At 31.1% G+C, this 16,795-nt stretch overlaps 1 protein-coding gene across 1 annotated transcript; it reads left to right on the top strand.

Moving 5' to 3' along the window:
• Window positions 1–10,668: 10,668 nt before the first annotated feature.
• LOC130970166 (probable WRKY transcription factor 13) lies at window positions 10,669–13,421 on the top strand. The gene is made up of 3 exons (XM_057896158.1): window positions 10,669–11,347; window positions 11,509–11,736; window positions 12,754–13,421. Exons 1-3 carry the CDS (start codon window positions 10,974–10,976, stop codon window positions 12,923–12,925), a joined length of 774 nt encoding a protein of 257 aa, XP_057752141.1. The 5' UTR covers window positions 10,669–10,973; the 3' UTR covers window positions 12,926–13,421.
• The last annotated feature ends 3,374 nt before the right edge of the window (window positions 13,422–16,795 follow it).

Raw genomic sequence — 16,795 nt, 5'->3', positions numbered from 1 at the left:
ACTTTCAACAGCTGAGGCATGGTCCGATAGAGCGCTGTCAAGAACCGGAGCCATGGGTGACTGCATGGACTGCATCAGAACTTGAAAAAAAGGCAACCAATGTCCTTGATGAGGTACTAAAATGGATGATATATTCTCTGTTATATTATAATCCAATTAAAACAGTTAGAATTTTCTAGCGTGGGATTTCGGATAATTAGTTTATAACCTCAGTTGACCTTTTGATATTAGGGTGGCATCGGAAATAGGGCAAAAATTTATGAGGATCCCAAATTTGAACCAGGAAGAAGGGTGCAGAATTCGCATAAAAAAGAGCAGAAAGAGAAAATGTAGGACTAGAGCGGTTCAGAAGGTAATGTGCCTATTCGAATGTAAAGTACATGCAATATTAAAGTCATAGGCGGTTAGATCATATGATAATTTGAAGTGTTTATTTGTAATTGCACAACTGGAGGCATGCTCCTATAGCGTTTGGATGTTTTATAGGTTTCACATCAGTGTACTTGTATGTCAAACTCAGTAAAGTTGTTATATGAATTTCTCGCTAAATGTACACATGAATGCAAGGAGGCATCAGTTACAAATGGGAACCGTAAGAAACTAGTTGAAATGCCATCAAGGCCATCTGAATAAAAACTTCCTGGAAGCCATACAGTAGCACAAGGGGTGAGTTCATCTTCTTGTAGATATAGGTTGGCTTCATGAATTAATTACTCTGATATCATGTTAATGTTGTTGGGGTTGGATGCCGAATATGGTTTTGTGCTGTGTTAGATGTATTCGATGTTCAACTCTAATTGTATTTGGAATGGATATTGACATAGTGATATGTAGGTTCTTATAGGAAACAACATAGCATTTTTACGAATTGAATTTTCTATTGTGGTCATTGATTTGTATGCGAGTTTATAACATAGTTGTTTCTTTCTAAAAACCTGATAACTCGATTGATATTCCATACCCAGGAAAGAAAGATAGGCACGCGACGAAAGTTGCCCATCGTCAGACCAAAATCCGGTAAAGGCAGAAGTACAGCACGTGTTGCCCAGAGGCGCAAGGAGAGACTTGCAGTTGTTTCCGACTCCGACGACGACGATAACGTGCCAATTGCTCGAAGAAAGCGCCGTCTATTCCATGACAGCTCGAACCTGCCTAGCGAGCAGCTAAATCAGGATGCCAAACTGTCAGATGCGCAGCAAGTGGATCGAATTACACCTTCCACAACACTTTTACAAGTTATTGAATATGATTTTGACAAGTAAGCTCTATCAGTTAACATTTATTGTAGATATGAGTTGGTTGTATCTTGATTTTTGTGTGATTTCAATCCGAGTGCTAACTGTGTTGTCTAACTTTGTTGCTTTCGATGCAGAGAGTTTGACTTAAACTTCGTGCAGTATCCAAAAATGGAGGAGATATTGTTAAAAGTTGAACAGAAGAGATACACCAAGCCATTAGATATGGAACTCCTGAAGACCGTGATGCCGAAGAAGTCACTCTACCAGACCCCGAGTCCCAGAAGGTCTAGCTTTTCGCTTGGCTTGACACAGCTTGAGAAGCCACCAACTACACCCCCTATCACAGCAGTACATCCAAGTCTTAAGGATGTCAAGTTAGGAGAGGATAAGGAGGACATGGTCCGAGGTTAGATTCTGAACTCTTCCCTCAATGAAGAGGAGCTGTTGGCAACCTACGAAGGTAGGCCATATCTTTGGCTGTTGAGAAAGGATCTATGTACATTGAAAGCACGTGGTTGGGTCAACAACAACGTAAGTGATTAATCTCCAAGTTTTAGTTTCACTCATTGCGTTCTTCGTACACTTTATATCGTGCTTTTTAACTTTGTATTCTTCTACTATGTGTGTCTGGAAATATTGGTATGAATAATATACTTTTTTTGCAACTGATTGTCGACAATTTATAGCTGACTAATCCTCTGATAACAGGAAACAGTCATACAACAGCATAACCTCATTCGTTCCAAAACGGGCCAGTTCCAATGTATGAGGGCTTGGGTCCAAACTTTGGAGAGGATACCAGATTCTTTAACAAAATGGATGCAACAAAAAGAAAATGGGTGAGTCATTCGTGTATTTTACATGTTGAATGATACAGTATATTTAGACGAGAACATATTTGTCCATATCAATTATTCTGCATACTTTGTTAGGTGTTTGTTGAATATGTAGGACAATTCCTCATGTGTTTTCGTGACCAAATTGTTGAATAGTACTTGTTGAATAGTATTCATCATAATTGGAACGGGAATTGTATCTCCTATTGGTGCCCGTGAATGGGGATGATTGTTTCACTTATGTAAGATTTGATCTGCTTGTCCTGCATGGTACACCATGCGGGTAATATTTTTTGTTGTTATACGTGAATTATTGTTACAGTGGTTTATTCCGATATGTTCAAGAGAACATTGGTGGTTGTATGCATTTGACGTGGCAAGAAAAAGGATTCTGGTAATCGATAGTCTTCATGATGAGGCACATGACGATGCACGGAAGAAACTAGATTCATATGCCCCTTAAGCATTATTTATGAATACATGAACCACATTAAACATATGCTGAAGAGATATTGCTGAGTGATTTACAGGGACGGCTAATTGAAGACATGGCTAAAGTGGCTATTCTGACATATGACCAAAGTACGAATGGCCCAATGTGTGCATATGCCAAAGTCCCCGTACAACTAAACGGGTAAGTAGTACCAAGCAACAAACCTAATAAATGAATCCATTGGCAGTGGCTTTAGTATTGATATTTTATTGATGGCATCATTTTTACTTGATTATGTAGTTGAAATTGTGGCATATATGTCATTAAATTCATAAAGACATGGACTGAAGATTGTAACTTAGATGAATGGAATGATGTAAGTTAACCGGTTGGTCTCTGTTTAATTTGTTTTTACCATTTCATGTTAATTTGACACATTAAACAACGTGCTGATATTTTAAACACTACATAGAAAATGCTTCTGTCAATGAGACGTGAGCTGATGCTAGATATTGTCATGGAGCACACAATGAATCAATTGAACCGGTGCGATCTTTGTTGGAGCAAAATGACGGACGTGTACGCCGTAACCGTCAAAGAAACAAGAAAAAGGTGGTTAAATCACCCTTCACAGCACCAAGCACAAGGACATTGATGAAAAGAGTGGGAGAATTACCTGTGAGAAAGAATCGAAAAGGGAGAAAGCAATAGTTGTACTTAGTTTTCAAACCATACACTCAATTTTTTATGGCTTCTTTTTGTGTCTATGGGTTGGAGTTTTGTTACAACAGACTTCCTAAATTTTCTTGACAAATTCCATTTCTATGGTTTATTTCTTTTGCAAATCATCTGATTTTCTTTTGTTGGTCAGACGTTGGCGCAAAAGGAGGTAGCGTCGGTTGGGGTGCGCGATGAAAGCTGGCTTCGTTATGGAAAAAGTCTACTGAAAAAGAGAGGAGATATGGTAAAAGAGGAGATGAAGCGTTAAGTGTTCAGTATTCAAAAACCTGATTTTTTAAAATTTGAAAAATGGTTGTTATTATTATAATTAAGTTAATCAAATCATTAATTAAATTTATGATTAATTTACTTTTATAACCCCATTATTCATATTGTTCACTAGTATTATTGTTCATCTATACTTTTCCTTTCACACAAACTGAATGCGGTGATACCTTAATTACGTGAAAAACTAGACATGAAAGATTCCATCGAATAATCTTAATTATACCTCTAATCCTTATTAATTACTAACCGCTATCTAGCTAATTCTACTTGCCATTTTCAATGGTTGCATGGGGGCTGCTTGAAGTTACTTTGTTCGTGAAACAATTGGAGTGGGTTTGTTTGTATATAATGTCAATGAGATTTTAATGCCAAATATAATTGCCTAGCTAGCTATAAAATCTTAAACGCGGTAGCGAATAATGGCAAACACTAGTAATAATAATGAAGACTTTACTCTCTTTTAAAGTAGGGCCTTTAATTCATAACCTAATTATGCTCTATATCAAAAGAAGATGATGGATTTATGGAAAGTTTTACAAGTGCTTGGCAAATATATATACGAGGACATATATAAAAGTATTAGTGACTGCTAGCTTAATAGAAAAACATGGTTAAGATGTCACTATCCTATATTGCTAGCCGACGGTAGGTTCGCTTTGGCGTATGTTAAAACATCCTAAAAAGGTTAAAGAAGTAACATATGATTACAATTTTGTACATATGAAATATATTACTTAATACATTAATAATTGTACAAATTACAAAGCTGATTTTACATGGATGCATGATTTACTAGTTAATACTTTGAGTAGAGACAAATATTTTTGTCACCATATGTCTGCCAATGTGTCATTATTGGGTTGGAAAACAAAATCTAAAGAGATATATGCGTAGAACCCGGCCCTAGAAATAATGGCTGATCCTCAAGCGAATTATATATATGGAGGTGTTAGTTAATAGTTAGAGATAAAATTTTGTCTTATATGGAAATTAACATTAATTAATGTTTTATTTTTTGCTAAAAATGTATTGTACATATATGTGCATGTTATCATTCTTATAGTTATGATAACTATAATGATTATACAATTTTATCAATGTTTTTTAACGTTTTTTAATTATTTAACAATGTTTTATCATTTGAAAAATAAAAAAAAATTGATAAAATGTAAAAAAATAACTTTTGATTTTAATAATGCTTTTTAAATATTGTTTAATTAAGTACCTTACCCATCATTATAAATATTGACATTATAAACTCCACCATGCATACGGAGCATTTTTACATTCATGACAGACAAAAGATATTTACCTTGAATAATTGCATCATCATCATCACTATTATTATTATTATAATAAAAATCTGCAGTGGTTTTGAGTCCTGTAAGATTAAAAAGGTGGAAATGGAGAAAGACTTGGGTGTTAATAAGAGTGATGATAAATATAAATGAGAGATTTGAGCGATGAGGGCATGATATGGATTATAATGATCAGATTGAGATATGGGATAGTGTCTCTGTCATGCACGCTGGCTCTAATAACACAGCAACACATTGAAGGGTCGCTTTCATGTGCCATCACTTTATTCCTTCTTTTCTCAGAGGCCAGGGAATGTATGTAGTAGTGCAGATGAGCAGAGAGAGTAGTAGAGAGGTGTATACTGAATCAATCAATAATAACGCTTTCTGCCCCTCTCATTTCTCGTTGAAGGGATGAACCAACCAACCAACCACATTGTTATATATAGGGAACTTGTTATTTTGCATATCATCAGAGTTTCTCATGATGCAAACTGAAAACGTGCACATGTATACATGTAGCGCGTGGAGTGATAAAATAATTATACCACTACTACCATTCCAGTACAGTACCACACTCCTGGACTTCCTCAGGAATTTAACTTAAAAGCCTGCTTCCCACAGTTGGCATCCATATATAATACAATATTCTCATTCATTCTCAAAATAAACGTAACATATCTCAATCATTTTACTTCACCACATGTATACATATCTAAGAGTAATTTAATTAATATTTATTTTATTAAAATCAATTTTAGTATAAAATTATCGTATTAACACAAATTCACTTGTTAATTCAAATCAGACACTTAGGGTTTGAATGCAATTGGAATGGAAGTGAGAGACATGTGACATAGGGGCGGGGTAGGGGGGCGTGGGGGGTATTGTCATCTGCCAGAAATGGCAGAGAGACAGAATGTGGACAAGAGTTGTATGCACACCTACACTCACTTTCACTTCTTCCTTAGCATGGCCTAATCATTTCCTTCCATATTCCTATTTACATCCCTCTATCATATTCACACATATCATATCTCTTCTTTATCATAATTTATGACACCAACTTTTATTTCTATAATACTTAAAAGATTCAACTTTTAAAAGAATTCCTACTAATATTAGTTTAATTTATAAATTATTTTATATTTTTTATAAATTTCAAATATTTATTCACAAGCTAAATTTAAAAATTAATATCAATCTAACAAAATAAATGACACAAAATAAAAACATTAATTTGCTTTTTAAAAAAAATATATATATATCGTATGGTGGAAGCGCGTGTGGTCTCCCACATTTGTTTCTAACTTTTCTCGATCGTCCTCCCGGTCATTAGTAGTGATACTTCTAGCTACATACATGGGAATAGTATATATCAACATAAGATACGAGGTATTATTTGGAAGCGTCATTGTTCATATGCAGTAATGTATGTGTTTTATTATCTGATATATACATGTACATAACAAAACAATAAGCTTCATACTCTAATTTTACGAAAGTGATGTATGTGTTTCGTGACAAATATGCATCATATATATGCTGAAGTTTTCATAATTGATATCACTTATTTGCGATAACTAATCATGCTACATCTCTAAGTTCAAATGGCACTACTGTGATACTTATATAATAAATATAGTAGATGCGATAGCTCTCTCCCACTTCAACAACTTATTCATAATGCTATTAATTAAACTTTTGACAGTTTATAGCTTTAAAATGAATTAATGGACATTTGTTGAGAAGCACATGTAACAAACTTATAGCTTAGCTTCAATGAAACTAACTATATATATATATGTACATGTGTATGGAATTGTGAATATAACGATTAACGACCATCCAACTGTGTTCGCTTCAAATGTAAATAAACATAATTATTGCCACACAACTTTGCCATTGAGGTTAACGAAACAACTTTATTTTCTGCATATTAATACATACATACGTTATATATTTTCTACTAAAAACATTAACTCCTAGTATTTTCATATATATAATTTCTTCAAAAGATAACAAAAATTTCACAAGTACCTTTTTTTCTATATAAAAAAAAGCAACCCTTCCGAAGTTAAAATGATCGACATTCTTTTTTTCTAAATATATTTCTGTATACATTCACGTACATAACTCCATATGCTAATAATTTAATTTTCACAAAAAATTAACTTTTGAATTAGGGAAATCTGATAACTGCTTATACATAAAATTTGATCTCTAAATTTCAAAACCTACCTATATCACAATTTTAATTATTGAAGTTGATAATACTTTAATAATAATTCATGTAGTAATATACACAATATATAATCGATGTTAAATGTTCATATGGTTAATATATAGTAGATCTGCAGACTAAACTATTGTTCTTACCGTAATGATAAAAGGGAAATAAAAAATAAAGGAAGACGAAAGAAGAAAAGTAAGTAAGGTAAGAAGAAAGATTATTGAGGGATAGAATTATAGGTGGTAATTTGAATGAAAGGCATAATGGCCAGCTATAAGCAGAGACAAAAAAGAAATGATTTGTGTTTGCCACCGCCATGCCATTTTTCCATCTTACTTAGGGCTCAAATCCAAAAAGAGAAAAAGCTTTGTCATTTAATAATCCAAGGGATCTTGCTCTGTATATCATGGAAGATATTATTCCCTGGTACGTATTTATTCTGACATCACCACCACGTTAGCCTTACGCCACCACTAACCTATTTACATAATTATGCACAATATTACACTTTTATTATAATCAACCTTCTCTATATTCGTCATCAGTAAATTACGTGTCTCCCAAAGTGATATAATTATCAGTAATGTTAAGGGGAGAGTATCTAATTTTTTGATATTATATAATATTTAAAATTATAATTATTTTAAAAATAATTAATAAATATTAAATAAAAAATTTAAAATTATTTGAACTAATTTTTTATATATGTCTTCTAAATATTATTGTATAATTATATCAAACAAAAAATAAATAAATAAACAAAGACAAAATGAAAGATTGCATTTAGGGCCAGAAATAAATTTAGCCGGATCAAACTTCATTACTAATAAGTTAGGTCTATAATGTAATTAATTAATCTAAATTTGACTTATAATTTATGATAGATTTTTTCGAGTACTAAGTTTTATCTGATAATGAGTTTAGCTTAATCTAAAATCTGTTAAAAGATTTGATAATTTTTTTTAAAATAAAATATTTATCTTAAGAAACTCATTTTAATAACAATTACTTATATGCAATATATAAAATTCAATATTTACAAGAATATAATTATTTTTAAAGTATTTAAATTATAAAAATATTTTAATAAAATATAATAAATTTAAAATATTTAATAACTTTTAAATTATAAAAATTATTTATATCGGATCAGGCAGATCCGACAAATTAATAAAACTAATTTGCAAACTTGGATCTAACTTATTAATAAATAATCTGGATCTAAACGTATTTTATGACACTAAATTAAGTATTAGATCAAATATAGGCCAAGCACCAGATCTATTTCCATCTCAAATTGCAATTCTATATATATGTTTTCTTTTTTCAATATAAAATACCTGTTAAGACTTAAGACTGTGAGTAGGTAGGTCATAGGATTTTTTCCCTTCTTCTTACATGATATAAAGCTTCCAATTCAAATTTTCTAGTTGCTACTATCTTACTAATTAAACTAAAAGAAAGTATAGGGAATAATATTTTTTTTAACACAACGTAAAAAATAATAGATTAACAAAAAAGTTAATTTTAATTTTAAAATTTAAAATATTAATTAAATTTAGTGAACCTAAAATGTAATCCATTGTTTACCATCTCTATCATCTATTTAGGGGAATTGTTAAATTAATCTAAGAGCTACAAGATGAAATAGCTGCCTTGTTTTTTTTTGGGAATACCAACAAACTAACAAAGAAGGGGGTAACAAACCCTGTAATGTAGACTCGTAGGTAGCGTTTGTTTTGAGGTATTGGGATAGAGATTGGAAGACTGAGATACAGTATCATGCTTGTTGGCTCATAGACTGATACTAAAATTTCTGTTTATGTTCCTAAAATTTTAGTATTTCAGTACCTTCAAAAAGTAGGAACACAAGGGACTAAAATTTTTAGAGAGGGAAACTGAAATTTTAATAACATTTTATACCTAAAATACCCTCATTTCAATTAATTAATTTCAATTTTATCCTTTTTACAAATTAAATTAGAGTTTTATTCTTGTTTCAATTTCTGTTTCTCACTTTGCACCAAACAAAATACTGAAATTTATTTCGGTCTCTGTCTCTTAGTCTCTGTTTCTCAGTCTCAGTCTTTCAGTCTCTGTCTCTCTACCAAACGCTACCCTAGAGTTCAAAAAGTAATTATATTTGTCACTTTGGCTTTGCTACTTATGTGTATATAATCATCTAATAATCTACTTAATTGTAAGATTTCTTGCTCAATAGCTATACTTTTTACTTCACTCATCAGTTTCTACAAAAAATGTACTTCATCATTTTATGTGCTTATTAGTTAATGACAAGTAACAAAAAGAGAACATAATTATTATTAACTGAATTATTATATATTGTGGCTAAATTCTTGAACGGTAGATAAACTGGACGCTTTCAATTGTCCAGATGGTCCACAAATTTTTAGGCATGACAAAAGAATATGAAGTAATTAATCATGGTTGTCACCCTCTTAATTAATTCATATGAGATGATGATAACAATATTATAAGTTTGGGGTTTTGGAATTTGAGAAAAAAGGTAGGTGAATGTGGGGTTAGTTCGAGTTTAGAAAGTTAAAAGAGCAAAAGGGATATGAGAAAGGCAAGAAGCTTTTTTGATCCCAAAAGTCAAATGAGCAATCACCCACCATAATGATGCTTCACCGCCGATGCAGCAGAGAGAGAAATGCATCCAATATTTATAATCATTATATATTAAATGAATAATATTAACATTCAATATATGAATTGGTCCCCCAGAAAAGAAATATTTTTATAATAAAAATGATCTTAATAATAAACAAACACCGGAGAAAGTGATAGATATATAGATACTTTACACTGAATTGATGATGAATATATGATAGATTAATTTTTTTCATCACTTATATATACATTTGATTCTATGTATCTATCTCTATTATTGTGCACTCATCATTATTAATATTAGGCTTTTGCTTTTTCCCATATTAATAAATAACGAAAAAAAAACTAAAAAAATTCAAAAAATTTATTATTTTTAATTATTAATATAAGTTTTTTACTCCAATAATTTAATATATTTTTAATTTATATTTTTAGTATTAATAATTAATTATTAATTAAAAATAATAAATTTTAATAATTTTTAATATTCTTCTGATATAATAATAATAATCTACAATTCTACAGTAACAACATATATAGGGGAGGATGTTGCATGGAAGTTTCATACAGATTTTGAGGGCAAACACTATGAATTTTTAACTATATATATATATATATTAAAATTAATTATTAAAATCAGTTATTAATATAAAATATATATTAAAAATAAATTAAATTACATATATTTATATATAAATATATTAGTAATTAATTTTAGTATATAAATAATATTTTTGATGAATTTTTGTCGTCTATTGTTGACCTCCATGGCACAGTGAAATTCCACTAACCAGTTTTTCCCAGAAGCTTTTTATTATTATTAGCACACACACGAACAGTGCCATCACTATACTACGACTTGAGGACAAACTGATAGCTTCCATTGTAAATTGAAAAATAAATAAATAAAGGTATGCTATACTACACGAAAAGTCTCTCTTCTTTCCTATTATCTTTCTTCACTTTTTAGCATATTCTTCGCTTTCCCTTTTTCAACATTTTCAGCTATTTGTTACTTTCAAACATTGTTTGTTTTATTCTAAATCCAAGAGATTAACAATTCCCCCATCACATGTTTAGAATATAGCAGAGAGAGAGGGGCAAAGAGCAAAAGGGAAAGTTATTGGGTTTTGTAAACACTATATATAAGTTATAGTGTAATAGCTTCCAAAAATAGAGAGAGAAAAAAACATTCTTGCTGCTCACAAAGATCATCATCATCTTTCTATATATATATATATATATATTGGATCATCATCTTGGTACTAATAGTAATAAGTAGGAGTTATTATTATGATGTCAACAACAACAACTTCACAAACTATGGCTAATAACCAAAGCTTATTTGGGGAGCAAGATCATCATGATAATGAGAATATGGCTACAGAAATGGGATTTCTTCCTCTTCTACCAACAAACATGATCTTCCCTGCTTCTCCTTTGGGATGCAATCAACAACAACCCTGCTACTCGTTATTGAAACCCTTCTCTTCGATATTATCTCCAAATTCACTTGCATCTGATCAAGCTGATTCAACATCAAACCTAACCGCTGAAACCCTACTCGCAACTGATGCGCAACAAAAATCAGGATTGGACCTCACCTCTACAACTTTTCTTGGACCTCAGTTCCTATCTTTGAACAGATCCACTATAAGTAATCCATGGTGAGAACATTAATTCTTTTGTATTTTTGGAAAATATAATAATCCCTTTTTATTTCTTTTATTGAAGTTGTTTTTTCCTTGTTGATAAACTATTTTTGGAAAATGAGATAACGTAATTATATGTATAGAGATAGTGAGTCACGGGTTTGGTTTCCATATAGGGCAACGGGAGAAGTACCTGATTGCTTCAGCAGTAAAAGAAATGTAGTAGATAATCATCATCATCATGTGGGGGTTCCTACCATTAAGATGAAGAAAATCAAGGGAAGAAGAAAGGTTAGAGAGCCTAGGTTTTGCTTCAAGACTATGAGCGATGTAGATGTCTTGGACGATGGCTACAAATGGAGGAAGTACGGTCAAAAAGTGGTCAAGAACACACAGCATCCCAGGTACATACCTTCTTTTTTTTATTAATGCTATTGTGGTTCAAAGTTTTTCTCTTCTTGTTTTTGCTTTAGTATAAAAAGTTGAAACAATAATAGATTAATACATGTCAGTTTATTTAATTTTTCTGTTTAAACCTTGTAGCGGTTGTACTATACACCAACACATGTTTTATATACTAATGGTGATTCATTCTCTCTCCAATCTTCCCCACACCCCTATCACATTATTGCTTTTTTTTTTTTTATCAGTCTTCACCCACGCACATTGGCTTTGAGGCTAGCTTCTGGGTTTTGGGAAGATTTTAGTTTTCTTGAATAATGTGTGGGGATGACAACAATAATTATTAAAGCAAGATTTTTCACTTTATGTCAAGTTTGAGGGAGAAAAAGAAAAGCATGGAACATAAAAGAATTTTTGCTAATGACAGAATGAGAATAGAAGAGTTACTATTAATTATGGTGAAAAGTTAGGATGCAGTATTCTTTATATGAAATTAATAGTTAAAATTTATTTGATAATAATTTAATGAAACATATCAAATAATTTTTTAATAAATTTTAATTATTAACTTCACATAAAAAAATTATATGTAAGTCTCCAAAATTAATTATGGCGGTTAGATATTGTTTAGTTTAATTTTCGTGTAAATGCATGTAATGAAGCTCATTCAAATTCAAAATTTGTTTTTCTTCGCTATATTTCCCTGATGCATTATAGAAGCCCCATAATTAACCAAGTCCTTCATCATAACATTTTCGTGTGCCTTCATGATTTTTTACTATGGAAAATGAGAACACTCAAAAAGAGTGAAATGATTCAATCTGCAGTACCCACTTATTACTTTAGCATCATGAAGATTTGTTTAGTAGTGTGACTAATATATACCACAATTATTGGCACATGCATGCCATATATATTTTCTGAATTCAATTAAGACTTTGGCCATTAATTATTTGACATAAAGATGAATTAATAGTAAGAATAATGATTGAAGAAGCATGTTTACGATGCATGTGCAGAAGCTACTACCGTTGCACACAAGACAATTGTCGCGTAAAGAAACGTGTGGAGCGCTTAGCTGAGGATCCAAGAATGGTGATAACAACATACGAAGGAAGACATGCACACACTCCATCCAATGATCTTGAAGACTCTCAACCTCCCTCTCAACTTACCAACTTCTTCTGGTAGTAGTCATATATATACGATGATTATCAACACCAACATCAAAATTTATATATTTATAACTTAATTATAATATGATGAATGTTGTACGTTGCATATTTTTATATATATGTGTAGCTTCCAAAGGGTGTGCTTGGTAGAGATGAAATTGGAGTAGGTAGAGAGGGAATTGGTGAAGAGAAAAAATTGACCATATAATGTGCATGTTTTTGGATTTTATGGATGCATGCACATGTATATATACTCTTCTCCATATATATATATATATATACCCACTCCTTCCATTTTCATCCCTTATTCCAAGCACATACCATACCAGTGTGCTTGATTTGTGTCTACTTTTTATAATTACTTAACATGCATGTAGTAATATTAATATATCTTGGTGTTTTATGAAAGAAGTAAGATACCAGTGAATTCGTAAGTTGCCCTACTTTTCTGATGGGCTTCTTCTATTTATGTAACTACGGCTGAAGCAAATTAAAGACATATTTGATTAGAATTTTAGATCGATCATTATAACTTGTTTATATACCTGCCTATCTAGTTAGACTACAATCGTTATGAGGTCCGATCCGGTAACAGGAATTATTCTGAAAATTCAGATTATATACCGTGCGAATCTAACTTAAACGAGTAAGCTTTTGCAAAGCTTTCATCCTTGAGGAAAATTTTTAGACACACTCAGCTTGCTCAAAATGATTTGGTTTCACTACTTTTTATATAAAATAAATTTCAAATATTAGTATTGAAGTTTAATTTTGATATATTGAATAAAATATTTTATATATTAGTCTAATTACATTTATTTTTGTAGATGATGATTTATATCGTTAATGTAAAAAATAATTATTTTTACTGATTTAATATATAATTCATAAATATGTGTAAAACCATTTTATATTAATAGTACATTAAAACTAAACTAATATCATCAGGCTCTCTATTTTTTATATAAAAGATATTAGTCTCTTAACATTATTTTTTATAATTTTAGATAAAGTAATAATACTTGCATTGTCTAAGTGAACGTGTGAATTAACTGTTTAATTAATCTAAGTTGGATTAAAAGGTTTATTATTATTATATTATAAGAGACTTGGAAATGATATTTATTGATTATTGAAAAAAAAATTTGGTCAGTCACAAGAAAAAAATTGCTTTTGGTTGGGAAAAAAGTTTTGTAAAACAACAATACTTAATATATATTTTTAAAAGGCACATAAAAAAAAATGAGAATTGGTTGTTTGGTTCGGCCCCTTGGGCCATGTTTTTTTCTCCATTTTACCCTTTTTTCTCATTCAATTAGGCCCAATATCTACCGGCTTATTATTTTTAACTTTTTATTCGGTTCTTGATTTTGTTGGTCTTCGTTTTATAAATTAGTTACGCTAGGCATTGAGGTTGGTGGATCCGTTACTTCTCTGTTTTTTTCCTCAATCTGAAAACGTTTTGCAATATAATGAAGATGAATGAATGTGATAAAGATGAAAGTGGACAGAGGGAGGAGGAGACAAGAAACTGATGGCACTGAAGGGGGCCACCATTGTAGGGTAAGCTCTCCGACACCCACAAGATGACCATTTCACCCGTCCTTCTCATACCCGTGCCTCCCAATTCCATTTTCCATCTCCAACTGTTTCTTTAACGTTGTCAATTCTTCTTTTTTAAATAAATAAATAAATAAATAACAAACTCTGTTCTATTGCTGTTCATTTGTCGTAACTCCAATTGTCCCAAGCCTTTGTAAAATTATTTTCGCTTTTCATCTTTTCTATACAAACACATGGTCGAGACTCCAGAGAGAGTAAAAGATGCATATTTTTTTACCACCATGCTCGATGAGTTGATGCATATTAAAATTAATTACTAAAATTAATTATTAATATAAAATATATATTAAATATAAAATAAATATTATAAATAAATTAAGTTACATATATATTTATATATAAATATATTATAACTGATTTTTCGTTAGTATATAGTATTTTAATTATTTTAATTAATGACTCATATTCAAATACTGGATATTAAAAAAAATAAGAGTAAAATATATTTTTTACTTTTAAAATTTGACAATTTTAAAAATACTTTTAAGTTTTGTTTTGTTTCAATTTTGTCCAAAAAATATTCGATTTGCATCAATTATATCTCCTGACTGCTAATTTTTTTAAAATTTTAAGACCAATGCAACGACAATTTCATAAGAGCAACCTTTCAACACAAGCAAATCAAGCATAATTTTCATACATTTTTGTTAGATTAGACTTAAGTTTTTTTTAAAATTTAGCTATCGGGAGTATATTTGATCCAAATCGAAAACTTTTGGGATAAAATTAAAACAAAATAAAACTTAAAAATATTTTTAAAACTTTTACTAAACTTCAATAACAAAAAATATATTTTATCCAAAAAATAAATATCTATTTTACAACCTCAAAAGTTTATCATTTTTTCCAAATGAATTTAAATGATATAAATGATGAAACCTTGATAAAATGAACAAAAATACATAGGAATATAAGTAAATTTATTAAATATTTGATTCAATTTGTCAAAAATAATATATTTTAAAGTCATTTTACACTACTACGTAGTCATTTTACACTACTACTATGCTGTTGGTTATAACGTCAAGCGTCAATAAATTTGGACGTGTTTTATTTTCTTTTAGAAAATTTATTTACTGACGTCTTGGCCATCAATAACATTTGACATTGATTGGTGTACGCTAATTTTGCTGACTCTTCTCATTATTGACTCCTGTGCCATCGGTATTTAACTAATTTCGTTAATTTGTTACGGAAGATTTGGTTGTCTATAATATATATATCTTTATTAATAAAAAAATAATATTTATATTAATTATTTTCGGTAATATGCAACAAATAAAATATTTTTTTGTAAAATAAAAATAAAGTAATTAATGACGGTCTGGCCGTAGTCTATGGGTAAATGTAATTTAATATTTACTTAATTTTAAAATTAAATTATTATAACATTAGGGTATTACTGACGGATGTGTCGTTAATAAATTAATAATCGAAATATTCAAAACTTGTGGGTGAATGAATATTACTAGCGGTTTGAACATTGGTAAGTCATTGATAAAACAACCTTAATGAAATACTGCGTTTTTTAGCTTGACGTTGGTATTTATCATGGTTCTGAAAACGAACCGGATCGGTCGGTTCAATTAGATTAATTGAAAATCAGTCATTTAGCCGGTCCGGATAAGGTTAGAAACCGCCTAACAAAAAACCAATGAAAAAACTGGTCGAACCGACGGTTAACCGGTGAACCGAAAAAACCGTCCAGTTTTTTAATGATTTTTGGTTTGAAACTAAAACTGCTAAATGGCGTCATTTTGGAGGTTAAAAATTAAAAAAAAAAAGAAATGCTAAACGCCTAAACAACGAAGCCCTAATCTCAGTCTCACCCAGAATTCCAGAAGTGAGAAGCCAGAAGAGAAATCACCCACGGGCCACGATCGAGCAGCCACCACCATCGCCACCGCATCCCACCGCCATCGCCACCGCATCCCAAAGCCACAGCAGCGACGGTGTTGACCACGGCAACCACCACGGCATCCTGTTTCCTCGCCGAGCACGCCTCCTGCTTCGTCGTCGCCGAGCTCCCCTCCTCGTTGGTCGTCGCCGAGCTCGCCTCCTCCTTCGTCGCCGTTACTCTCCACCGGTAATACTCTATTCTTATTCGTTTGCGCCTTCCACCTCGACTCCTGTTTCTTCGTCGCCTCATCCTTCCACCTCGCTGCCTTCTGATTTTCTGTGTTTGATTTTAGGATTTATTAGTTTGCGATTTTGATTTATTTGTTATCTGTTCATGATTTGTTATCTGTGTTCATGTTTTGTT

The sequence above is a fragment of the Arachis stenosperma genome, chromosome 3 (assembly GCF_014773155.1).
Source record: "Arachis stenosperma cultivar V10309 chromosome 3, arast.V10309.gnm1.PFL2, whole genome shotgun sequence".
Lineage (NCBI taxonomy): Eukaryota > Viridiplantae > Streptophyta > Magnoliopsida > Fabales > Fabaceae > Arachis > Arachis stenosperma.
This window is presented reverse-complemented; position numbering and strand designations above follow the sequence as displayed.